The 13,613-nt window shown below is 42.1% G+C and overlaps 1 protein-coding gene across 1 annotated transcript in view; it reads left to right on the top strand.

Moving 5' to 3' along the window:
- The window catches only part of LOC126458215 (uncharacterized), a 447,624-nt gene that overhangs the window by 16,352 nt on the left and 417,659 nt on the right, over positions 1-13,613 (top strand). The window contains exon 2 of the mRNA XM_050095145.1: positions 1,538-1,626. Coding sequence (XP_049951102.1) covers positions 1,591-1,626 — 36 coding nt within the window. The 5' untranslated portion in view covers positions 1,538-1,590. The remainder of the gene's footprint in view (positions 1-1,537; positions 1,627-13,613) is intronic.

Raw genomic sequence — 13,613 nt, forward strand, 5'->3', positions numbered from 1 at the left:
TTCTAGGCAGATTGCTTTCTTGTAACAATGGCCAACATACGAAGTCTTTAAATTGTCCGTAGTTGCTTTTGGAACTCCTAGGAGTATTTTCGTTCTGTCGTTGCAACTACAAGAAAATACGTGTTTTCTTCACCAGACGCGTTTCGCTTTATTGAGCTAAAGCACCATTAGTATCTGTAATTAAAGATATTTATAGTCTGATTTGTTTTCGACCTTAAATACAAATCAGTTATAAATATCTTTAATTACGGACCACTGATGATGCTTTACCTCAATGAAGCGAAACGCGTCTGGTGAAGAAAACAGGTATATTTCTTGTAGTTGCAACGACAGAACGAAAATATCCTTAGGAATAAGAAGTCTTCCTCTTCTTTTTTGGGTCACAAGTGGAGCATGTTTTGCGTTTTTCCAATCGATCTACGAACGATTTCTGCTCTTGATTCTGCTACAACCAAAACACAGCGAATGGATGCACGAAGTTCATGAGGTATGTAAGAGTTGTTGAGTCGCTTTTCCATTTGTGGTGTCACCAATGTGTATGCAAGCTTCTTCAAAAAAATTAAAGCGGCTGATCTGAGTAGTATCTCTGAAGGAAGGATAAAGGCATTCGCCACACTTATGTTCAATATGCTGTAAATCAGTGCCATTGGCCATCGCTGGGTACGTCGTGCAGTTGAATGCTTGGCACACTTCTCATGTAGAGCATGAACATCACCTTTAGTGTGATTGTAGTACGAAATTATTTCTGGTTTTACCTGCATCACCATCTTTGTATTCATCATGGTGCGTAGAAGATATTAGAATCACGACTCTACCCTTTTTCGGCACAAATGAAACTAGAGTTGAATCATGTGTGGAAGCATACATTGCAGAACCGATTTCCTTGCTTCTCACAGGTAAGAATTCTTCTGGTATTTATCTTTTATTTTTTTATTCAACGTTCCCATGTCCGTTAGTCCTCTTTATCTGAGACTCGTATTGCTGACTTCATTGAGCTAAACCAGCTGTCTGTAGTAATGTAGCGGTTAGTCTATTCCAGTACTTTAACTATGGTTACGGACTTTTTTCTACTGCGCCTAGATTTTTTCCCTCTGGATCCCTTCGTGTATTAACATTGCATTAAACAGATAACCAGTGAAAGCGTCAGTGAGGCACATGACTTTCAAGCCATGTTTGCATGGTTTGTTTGGAATGAAATTTTGAATCTGCATTTGCTACGAAATGATACCAACATCCTCATTCTTCAATGCTGTGCAACATTTGACAGTTGTCATTCAGAGAATATGTGAAGTCTGTGGACCTAACTGAAACTAAAGTATTGGAATCTCTGATAAACGTTTGTTTTACTTTTCTTACACCCTTACACTCTTTGCAGCTTGTGACAGAGGCGACGTATTGTAAGTGCGTCACTTGCTCCAGCGTTTTACCATGGATGCAGAGTTCTTGATCCCACTGTTTTCCTAGGAAAAGAACAGCCTATGCAAACTCTTTCCCACGGCACGTCTCGCGTCATCCTTTGCTCTTATTCTCGTTACAGGACACACCGCAGCCATAGGCCGTCGCCGCCTGCGATGTTTTTGGGCCACCGCAATGACAACCCAACTGAGGATGGGAACGGCTGAGAAGGTAAGTCTCACTTGCGACAAGCACTCCGCAAAACATAATGCGAAACAACTTACTCGTCGTTCACTCTTGTAGCAATCGAGGTTAGCGTTATCTTACAAGGGAAGAGTGACGTATGGAAGAAAGCATCAACAACAATATCTGCCGCGCGGAGTGGCCGCGCGGTTTAAGGCGCCATGTCACGGACTGCGCGGCCCCTCCCGCCGGAGGTTCGAGTCCTCTCTCGGGCATGGGTGTCTGTGTTGTTCTTAGCATTAGTTAGTTTAAGTAGTTGGTAAGACTAGGGACCGATGAACTCAGCAGTTTGGTCCCTTAGGATTTCACACACATTTCGAACAACAATATCTGTTCTTCTTTATGAGTTTTCGATATCTCTGGCACATTTTTTTTTTTTTTTTTTTTTTTTTTTTTTTTTTTTTTTTTTTTTGTAACACAAGAAATTAGGTAGCAGACGTACAGACGTATAGTGTTGTGACAGGAAAATTGAGAACACCATGGAGAGTGTAACTGTTACAACATGCCCCTGCATATCACATCCAACTGACGTCATGTGGCAGAGGCCTCGTCGGTAATCGCGTGGTACTCTGAGACTAATCGCGGAGTTTTATTATTATTATTATTATTTTTATTATTTGTTGTGGACTGGCAAGACAGCCAATCCACAATGACGGGTAGCCGAAAGGCACGCGTTTAAGCTCACGCAGGCTGGCGTGAGGTCTGGAACAGGTGAAGTAATTATATTATCAAGAAAAGTACGTAGCTTCAGGAATACTTAACTTTAATCCATAATTGGTGAACATCGGTCTGACTGTACATGCATCACAAGATTAACAGCAAATGATAATGGCGCCTTGCTAGGCGTAGCAAATGACGTAGCTGAAGGCTATGCTAACTATCGTCTTGGCAAATGAGAGCGTAATTTGTCAGTGAACCATCTCTAGCAAAGTTGGCTGTACAACTGGGTCGAGTGCTAGGACGTCTCTCTAGACCTGCCGTGTGGCGGCGCTCGGTCTGCAATCACTGACAGTGGCGACACGCGGGTTCGACGTATATAAGTCTGTCTGTAAACTGAAGAGCGAGCAGCGCCTTTGGTGGGGGAAGTGGCCTTTCCCGGAAGAACGCTGCCACTGGCCTACAGGGCCACCCAAAATCAGTTGCCCTGTTACCCGTCTAGCGGTGTAGTTCAGCGTGCAGTGATATACTGATATACGTCGTTTCTGTTTGTGGAATCTTTGTTGCCAGCGTCAGTCAGTTGACTTTGTGTACTCACTGATATACTTCAGTATCCCGAAGTGATGGATAATCGCCCTGCATTGCAAGAAAATGTGCGGAATACGAAGAAGAGGAGGTATTTGCGGAGTAACGAGCGTTCGATCGTCTCTAACGTTATTACAGCGTGTGTTAAGGAGGCAACACAAAAAGAACTGTTGGTTAACATTAACAGCCCCAATCAAAGGGCTGCAGTTTATGCAAACGTCAGCCTCGCCACTATAGGACGCATAAGGAAGGAACGTGAAAACAAGCCGCATGGTTTACTGGAATCGCCGCGAAGGAAAACTGATAATTTAGGGAGGAAACCCATCGTCATAGACAGTTTCACAAAATCAGTCATTCGACAAACGATGGAGGACTTTTACATAAACCAAAAAATAGTGCCGACATTACGGAAATTGCTTAATGCCGTGAAACAAAAAATACATTTTCCTTGGCAGAAAGATGTTTTACACAAGACATTGCGTGAAATGGGATTTACCTGGAAAAGATCTGTAAGTAAACGAAAGATTCTCGTAGAAAGAACGGATATAATTGACTGGCGATGTAAGTATCTGATCCAAGTGAGGAAATTAAGGGAGCTAGGCAGAAAATTCTTTTATATTGATGAAACTTGGGTGGACAATAACATTACTTACAGAAAATGTTGGCAGGGCCCTGGCGTTGAGGGCATTATGGACAATGTTAGCGGAAGCAATAGGATTATAGTGGTGAATATTGGATCAAAAGATGGGTTCTTACCCAACGCACAGTTGGTTTATAAAGCGGGTTGTGCAACAGGAGACTACCATGGGCAAATGAACTACGAAAATTTTTCTAATTGGATATCGAATAAAGTGATTCCGAATCTGCCACCGAACTGTGTTATTGTTATGGACAACGCTTCATATCACAACAAGGAACACAACAAAGCTCCAACTAGGTCCTCGAATAAAAGCGAAATGATTGAATGGTTATTAAAAAATAAGGTGGAAGCTGAGTTGACAATGAGAAAAACAAAATTATTTGATTTAATTAAACAACATAAGCCGGAAGACAAAGTATTTGAAATTAATAAAATACTTGAAGCCCATGGACACACTGTGCTGCGACTTCCACCATACAACTGTGACTTAAATCCAATTGAAATGGCGTGGGCAAAGCTCAAGAATTTCGTCAGAGGAAGAAATATTCCTGGAGATATTTGCATGACGAAGTTGCTGCAGTTGGTGAAAGAAGGTATGTAGACATTTTCTGAGCTTCCATGTTTTATTCCGAACTAAATTTTGCCGTAACCGAAAGAGATCGTATACAAAAACTTGTCCCAATTGTTACAGGTTTTGAAACGATAAGTCAAGATGACTGGAGTGCATACTGCCTCCATGTGGAGAAATTTGAAAGAGAATATTGGGTTAAGGATGGGGTTATGGAAGACATAATAGACGCTATAGTTATTAATTTAGAAAGTGATGACGACGAGGACGACGACGACGACGACAGTAATGATAGTGACAATGTTGATGATGACCTCTAAAATACGATGTATGTAAACAGGCAATGAATATTTTTTTGAAAAATATGTTGTGTGTTCTTTCAAGCCTGACTCTGCTCATACACTATGAAATTTCTTTTGGTAGAAATGTAGTACATGGTAGTAAAAGATTTTCCGAGATAAATACAGTCAAATGTTGTCCAAAGCAATAAATACCATTATCACTTGTTGTACAAAACCAGGAATAACTTGAGAGCTTCATGGTAAAATCAATTAACGTTTCGCTAGCAGAACGTGATTCAATCACGTAATACATTTAATGCCTAGAGAACAGCAGCATTTGAATATACTCTGTCACTAAAACTCTATTTCGGTTACTATTCACATGATTCTAAGGAATATTGCTTAAAACATGTGTGCAATAGCTAATCTAAACACTACTGAAATTTCTTTCGAGACACGTATACCGATTCTGGACTTCTATGTAAAAAGCTTGACATACAAGGTGCGTTCACATATTAATTTTTATTTTTTGGTAAGAACTTTACTTGTTAATCTACAACAATGTTATCCTATTCAAAATATTCCCCAGTACATGCTATACACTTATGCCAGTGCTTTTTCCAATTCCCAAAACACTTTAGGAATTATTTCCTCGGGATAGTTCATAGGCCTTTTGACTGCATTTTTAATCTCACCCATTCTTGTAAAACTGCTGTCCTTTAAGGCCTGCTTTGAAATGTTTATACCACTTGTGTGTTCTGGGTTTACTCATAAGAGACTCACCAAAAGCAATATTTAACATTCCTAAAAATTTGATACACTTTATTCCATTCTTATAACAAAATTTAGTACAGATTCTCTAATCTATTTTTATACAAAACAAATAATAGTTGATGCTACCAAAACACATATAACTTTTTTGACAACTGAGAGCCGGCCGCGGTGGTCTAGCGGTTCTGGCGCTGCAGTTCGGAACCGCGGGACTGCTACGGTCGCAGGTTCGAATCCTGCCTCAGGCATGGGTGTGTGTGATGTCCTTAGGTTAGTTAGGTTTAAGTGGTTCTAAGTTCAGGGGGACTTATGACCTAAGATGTTGAGTCCCATAGTGCTCAGAGCCATTTGAACCATTTGACAACTGAGAACTGGGTAAATACCCAATATGCAAAACATTGCACAGATACTTTTCAGACATGTTTACGAAGAGAGTGGCAAAAAAAGCAGTGCAAACCGAACTAATACAAAACACGGAATTATAAATTTCTGCTTACTTTTTAAACACTCTTCGTGTTGCAAGAATTGTTAAGTTCCAATGCAGACCCTTTAAAGAAAACTTCTACATTTTAGTAAGAACAAGCCTTAAATTCTACAGGTTGATTGCACTATATCCGTTTCGTCTTACGAATAGAGGAACATACATTCACATGAAGAGGCATTCGGTTCTATGTTTGTAGTAGAATACTGACTTCCGTTCTTATGTTAATATTATTTACTCTATAATGTTTTGTTTCGAAGAAGCTATCGTCTTTTGTTTTCCTTATACTCTTAATGCATTTGTCTAAAAATAAACACAGCCGGGACGTATCTGTACGCGGCGTCGCCACAGATATGAAGCGCGCACCGCCGCAGGGCCGGTACTACGTTGTGAAACAGCCTGTAGAAGCGCCCTGTGACGTAGCAGGGTAGGCAGAGTGGGGACTCGCTTGCTCGCTCTTCAGTTTACAGACAGACTTATACTAACGGACCGCGGCCGATTTAAAGGCTACCACCTAGCAAGTGTGGTGTCTGGCGGTGACACCACATTATTATTATTACTCCATTTGTGTCACAGTGTGGAGCAAACTTTTCTAACTAACATATCTTCGACCCTTACGTATGATGTGTCTTTTTGCTGTTTAGGTCTTCATTCCGGAGACAAGTTATATGCAGCTCTCACAGCTAGTCTAACCCGTGCATCTTTGCACAACTACTGCATCTTATATCCACTTCAACCTTTTACTCATGCCTTGCTTTCTGCAAATTTTACCCACACAATTTCCTCCATAACTGCGCTTTGGTTTCTGTCCATGTCGGAGACGTCTTTTCGTTACCTGTATTTTACCTCTAATAGCTTCAGTAATTCGAAGAGTGCATTTCAAGCAATCATGTCGAAAGCTTTTTTCTTCTAAATCTCGTACAATCTCCCTTCTAAGACAAGTAGTAGGCTCAATACTGCCTCACATGTTTCTACATTTCCCTGTAATCCAAGCTGGTCTTCTCCCAGATGTCTTTAGTGAAGGTAACTGCCTGCAGAGACTAATGTCGCGATTGTGTCGTTATGATGAGAGAAAGAAAGTCGTCGGAAACTGTGCCAACACGCAACATGTCACTCTCAGATGGCTGCAACGCCAAGCTTAACGTCCCCACCCGATGGACAGATCGATATTATAACATATTTTCTGTGACTAAAATCGTTTAATTCATTTCATCGGTTTCTTCATTTATTACTCCGTTTCGGCTACTGATATATGCACTTAATATTAAAGAAACACAAAGTGCGACATGTCCAAAGACAATAAATTAATAAGATATAAAAGATGTTTTAAAAACGTTCACTCAATAAAAACTTAAAACTTGCAGAATATTTAATTTCTTATGTGAACTCTTTTGAAAATATTTTTTACGTTTTAATTTTTTACCTTTTTCAGCTTGATGTTGCATAACAAACGTTCCTCGCTCTTTATATACCTTTAATCTAAGCTGCAGATATCTTATGATGACAATAGCCGAAACGGCTTAAAAAATAAACAAATTTATAAGAAATCTAGACCCATATAGGAAATGTATTTTCTTTATTAAAAATACCCATTAACAGTGCCACAATCCAGGGCGCTTGCGCAGAGTCTTGTTATCACGAACTTCACACAATGTCTCCCCCCGTTGCCGGCGGAACGCAGTCACTGAAAATTTCGTCCACCACCAGGATGCGAAACGGCGGAGACGGTGGGCGAGCCGGCCGCTGTGGCCGAGCGGTTCTAGGCGCTTCAGTCCGGAACCTCGCTGCTGCTACGGTCGCAGGTTCGAATCCTGCCTCGAGCATGGATGTGTGTGATGTCCTTAGGTTAGTGAGGTTTAAATAATTCTAAGTCTGGCGGACTGATGACCGCAGATGTTGTCTCATAGTGCTCAGAGCCATTTGAACCATTTTTGAGCGGTGGGCGAAGTCGTCGATCCATATCTCTGCGCGGTCATCCAGATTCGGGTTTTTCTTGGTTACACTAAATCGCTTAAAGCAAATGCCCGAGTCTTTGCTTTGGACAAGACACGGTCAGTTTCCCCCGGAATCCGCTCATGCAGCCTGTCTGTGATGACCTCATCATCTACGGGACCACAACCGATAATCTTATTATTTATTGTATTTTATTTACCTTTTTCTTCCAAGGGTCATCTCACAATGATGCAGGAGTTGTAACTGTAATACAATAAAAATCAGTAGCATGAAATATAAACATGCAGAAGGCTCCATAAGGATATGTCAGGTGGTCGGGCGTGGTCTTAATGAGAGAACTATCCCCAGCCTGAAGTGACCTAGGAAAACCACGGAACACCCAAATTGGGACGGTCGGACGGAGCGAACCTCATCCTCCCGAATATTAGGGCAGTGGCGTAACAGCTGCACTGCCCCGTTCGTTTGGTTCCTATTGTACAATGTTCTTTGGTTTAAACACAAATATTTATAATAGCTAATCATATAGAAACATAGTTTTGCCCTTCATCGCTGCACGCACTATGAACACACGCTGATGACTTATGGGCCATGGAGATGCTGCTATATCTGTTGCGGTAACTCCTGCCTGCTCCGATAACCAATACCTGGTCCACTAGCATTCAAGTTTGTCCCACGTTTCCTTTCTGTCCTCCCTCTGTCCACATGAAAAAAACTGCGTCAGCAAGACATTACTACTAAGCACTATAGATCCAGACTCGAGACTTTCTTGCAAAAGCAGTAACCCGTGATAATCTATTGAAATGCGACAGGGTGTTGCAGTTAACACCTTTCACTATTACGCACTACTTTGAGTCCTCCAGGTAATCTTTAATCGTGCGGTATGCATAAGTTGTGAAGAATGATTTATCCGCTTTTTTGAATGAATGCTTTCTCAAATGGTTCAAATGGGTCTAAGCACTATGGTACTTAACATCTGAGGTCATCAGTCCCCTAGAACTTAGAACTACTTAAACCTAACTAAGGACATCACAAACATCCATGCCCGAGGCAGGATTTGAACCTGCGACCGTAGCGATCGCGCGGTGCGAGACTGAAGCGTCTAGAACCGCTCAGCCACAACGGCCGGCGATCTTGATAGGTGTATAGACGGCTATTGTTTTCATCTACAGCCGTTTGTCCTCCGCAGTTGAAAGCTGTCAAAAGCGCTATCACGTGCCAGGGAATTCGTTAAGTGGACTCGACTGTAGGAGTGTACTTGTAACAAAAAATAAATGAGTTAAAACGTGCATGATGCGGCATTTGCTCACGCATCTCAGTTTTTATATCGTCATATCTCTTGAACTATGTGTCGCAGAGTGGTATATTTGTGTAGGTACATTCAGCGGCATGTGTTGATACTGCCTGCGAAATACACTGGTGTCCAAAATTAAAGCAACAAACCGCTATTTCCCCGTGTTGTGTCTAATTCACGGTATAATCATACAAAATGTCAATAGATAATCGTGTTCTTGATGGATGATGGCATTCCGGTCAGTGGACAACCACGTCAACGGTGACGTCAGGGCACCTTCAAACGGGGTAGTGTTTGCCGAATAGTGCCACATCTACAATCTCTGTGTATACAGTCACAGAAGGTGCAGTACAGTACAAAGAAGACGCCTACCAGACTCTCTGCGGTGGAGGGCCATGGGAAGACTGATGTGGCCCGATGGCTTAATGCGAATCGTTCTGTTGCCTCTCGGATGTGGCGACAGTCTATAGAGACCGAAACTGTATCCCGAAACCAGGGCTTGGCAGACCAGTTGTGATATCAAAAGGAGAGGACTGTTATTTGGCCGTAATGGCACGACGATACCGCCTTAGTACTGCACGGCAACTAGCATACACTGGACGTGTTGTATCGAGACAAGGGGTGTACAGGAGGCTTCAGCAGAGGTGACTTTACTGCCGGAGACCTACTGAATGTGTACCTCTGATGAAGCTTCACAGAAGGGAAAGTCTAGATTGGAGTCGTCAACATGCCACATGGACAGACGAACAGTCGTCCAATGTTCGTAGATGAGTCCCGATTTGATCTGGAGAGTGATTCTCGATGCATTCGGATCTGGAGCGAACGTGGAAAACGGTTTCGGAATCCAAACATTGTGGAAAGAGACCGATATCGAGGAGGACCCTTAATGACGTGGGCAGGGATTATGTTGACCTCTAGAAGACCGCTTCATAAAACTGTAGGGGTGAATCGGCGAGGTTTAACTGTTGAAGGTATTGCGACGAGGTTTTGGGACCTCATGTGCGGTTGTTGCGCGGTGCTGTGGGTCTACACTTCGTATTGCTGGACCTCGGGCGGGTAACGTTTTCTTGGAAAGGAAGATACTGCATGCATGGCCAGTCCCGCTCGCTCTCCCTACTTGAATCCCATACAGCATGTGTGGGAAGTGCTAGGGAGATGGGTTGCATCGCGTCAGCATTCACCAACCAAGACTTGCGAGCAGCTGTGCAGTAAGAATGGGCATAATTGCCTCAACATGAAATGGAGGGCAACACTCCCAACATGCCCCGCCGTTTTCAGGCCTGTACTGCAGCCAGACGTGGTACCACCCCATGCTGAGCACATTAACCAGTTGGCGGAATGTGTGTGCAAATCCGTTAAGTTGGAAAAACCGAAGATCATTTTTGTCTGCACGTTATGCATGATCCAGTTGTTTACGTACTGTGTTCTTTACATTGTCTATACTATCACCTATTTCCTCCCACCATGAGCCATGGACCTTGCCATTGCTGGAGAGGCTTGCGTGCCTCAGCGATACAGACGGCCGTACTGTAGGCGCAACCACAGTAGAGGCCTGTTGAGAGGCCAGTCAGCGTGTGGTTCCTGAAGAGGGGCAGCAGCCTTTTCAGTAGTTGCAGGGGCAACAGTCTGGATGATTGACTGATCTGGTCTTGTAACACTAACCAAAATAGCCCCGCTGTGCTGGTACTGGGGACGGCTGAAAGCAAGGGGAAACTACAGCCGTAATTTTGCCCGAGGGCATGCAGCTTTACTGTATGGTTAAATGACTATGGCGTCTTCTTGGGAAAAATATTCCGGAGGTAAAATAGTCTCCCATTCGGATCTCCGGTCGGCGACTACTCAGGAGGAAGTGGTTAACAGGAAAAACAAAACAGGCGTTCTACGGATTGGAGCGTGGAATGTCAGCTCCCTTAATCGGGCAGGTAGGTAAGAAAATTTAAAAAGAGAAATGGATAGATTAAAGTTAGATATAGTGGGAATTAGTGGAGTTCGGTGGCAGGAGGAACAAGACTTCTGGTCAGGTGAATACAGGGTTACAAATACAAAATCAAACTGGAGTAATGTAGGAGTAGGTTTAATAATCAATAAAAAATAGGACCTTGGGGAAACTACTACGAACAGCATGGTAACGCATTATTGTAGCCAAGATAGACACGAAGCCCACACCTACCACAGTAGTACAAGTTTGTATGCCAATTAGCTACGCAGACGACCAAGAAATGTTTGAGAGATAAAAGAAATTATTCAGATAGTGAAGGGAGACTAAAATTTAATAGTCATGGGGGATTGGAATTCGATAGTAGGAAAAGGAAGAGAAGGAAAAGTAGTGGGTGAATATGGAATGGGGATAAGGAATGAAAGAGGAAGCCGCCTGGTAGAATTTTGCACAGAGCATAACTTAATCATATCTAAAACCTGGTTTAAGAAAGTTGTACACGTGGAAGAGTCCTGGGGACACTGGAAAGTTTCAGATAGATTATACGAGTCTAATGATAAGACAGAGATTTAGAGAGCAGGTTTTAAATTTTAAGACATTTCCAGGGGCAGATGTGGATTCTGACCTCAATCTACTGGTTATGAACTGTAGAAAACTGAAGGAACTGCACAAAGGTGAATATTTAAGAGATGGGACCTGGATGAACTGAAAGAACCAGAGGTTGTAGAGGATTTCAGAGAGAGCATTACGGAATGTTTGACAAGAACAGAGGAAAGAAATACAGTAGAAGAAGAATGGGTAGCCCTGAGAGACGAAATAGTGAAGGCAGCAGAGGATCAAGTAGGTAAAAAGACGAGGGCTAGTAGAAATCCTAGGGTAACAGAAGAGATACTGAATTTAATTGATGAAAGAAGAAAATACAAAAATGCAGTAAATGAAGAAGGCAAAAAGGAATCGATAGGAAGTGCAAAATGACTAAGCAGGGATGGCTAGAGGACATATGTAAGGATGTAGAGGCTTATCTCACTAGGGGTAAGATAGATACTGCCTACAGGAAAATTAAAGAGACCTTTGGAGACAAGATATCCACTTGTATGAATATCAAGAGCTCAGATGGAAAACCAGTTCTGAGTAAAGAAGGGAAAGCAGAAAGGTGGAAGGAGTATATAGAGAGTCTACACAAGGGCGATGTACTGGAGGACAATATTATGGAAATGGAAGTTGAAATGGGAGATATGATACTGCGTGAAGAATTTGACAGAGTACTGGAAAACCTAAGTCGAAACAAGGCCCTCGGAGTACACAACAATCCATTAGAACTACTGATAGCCTTGGGAGAGCCAGCACTGACAAAACTCTACCATCTGGTGAGCAAGATGTATGACACAGGCGAAATACCCTCAGACTTTAATAAGAATATAACATTTCCAATACCAAAAAAAGCAGGTATGAAAATTACCGAACTATCAGTTTAATAAGTCACAGCTGCAAAATACTGACACGAATTCTGTACAGACGAATGGAAAAACTGGTAGAAGCCGACCTCGGGGAAGATCAATTTGGATTCCGTACAAATGTTGGAACACGCGAGGCAATACTGACCCTAGGACTTATCTTAGAAGATGGATTAAGGAAAGTCAAACCCACGTTTCTAGCTATTGTAGACATCGAGAAAGCTTTTGACAATGTTGACTGGAATACTTTCTTTCAAATTCTGAATTAGGCAGGAGTCAATTACAGGGAGTGAAAGGCTATTTACGATTTGTACAGACAACAGATGGCAGTTATAAGAGTCGAGGGGCGTGAAAGAATAGCAGTGGTTGGGAAGGGAGTGAGACAGGGTTGTAGCCTATCCCCGATGTTATTCAATCTGTACATTGAGCAAGCAGTAAATAAAACAAAAGAAGAATTTGTAGTAGGAATTAAAATGCATAGACAAGAAATAAAAGCTTTGAGGTTTGTCGGATGACATTTTAATTCTGTCAGACGCAGCAAAGGACGTGGAAGAGCAGCTGAACGGTATGGACAGTGTCTTGAAAGGAGGCTATAAGATGAACATCAACAAAATGAAAACAAGGAATGTAGTCGAATTAAATCAGGTGATGCTGAGGAAATTAGATTAGGAAATGAGACACTTAAAGTAGTAGATGAGTTTTGCTATTTGGGGAGCAAAGTAACTGATGATAGTCGAAGTAGAGAGGATATAAAATGTGGACTGGCAATGGCAAGAAAAGCGTTTCTGAAGAAGAGAAATCTGTTAACATCGAGTATAGATTTAAGTGTTAGGAAGTATTTGCTCAATGTATTTATATGGAGAGTAGCCATGTATGGATATGAACGTGGATTATAAATAGTTTAAACAAGAAAAGAATAGAAGTTTTCTAAATGTGCTGCTACAGAAGAATGCTGAAGATTAGATGGGTAGATCACGTAACTAACGAGAAGGTACTGAATAGAATTGGGGAGAAGAGGAATCTGTGGCACAACTCGATTAGAAGAAGGGATCAGTTGGTAGGACATGTTCTGAGGCATCAAGGGATTACCAATTTAGTGCTGGAGGGCAGCGTGGAGAATAAAAATCGTAGAGGGAGACCAAGAGATGAATACACTAAGCAGATTCAGAAGGATGCAGGGTGCAGTAGGTACTGGGAGATGAAGCAGCTTGCACAGGACAAAGTAGCATGGGAAGCTGCATCTAAGCAGTCTCTGGTCTGAAGAACACAACAACAACAAAATCACCTATTTCGACTGTTTTGCGGCAAAAGAAACGGAAACTTGTAAAATTTCCAGATGTTGCTTTAATTTTGGACAC

The sequence above is a fragment of the Schistocerca serialis genome, chromosome 1 (assembly GCF_023864345.2).
Source record: "Schistocerca serialis cubense isolate TAMUIC-IGC-003099 chromosome 1, iqSchSeri2.2, whole genome shotgun sequence".
In the NCBI taxonomy this organism is placed as follows: domain Eukaryota; kingdom Metazoa; phylum Arthropoda; class Insecta; order Orthoptera; family Acrididae; genus Schistocerca; species Schistocerca serialis.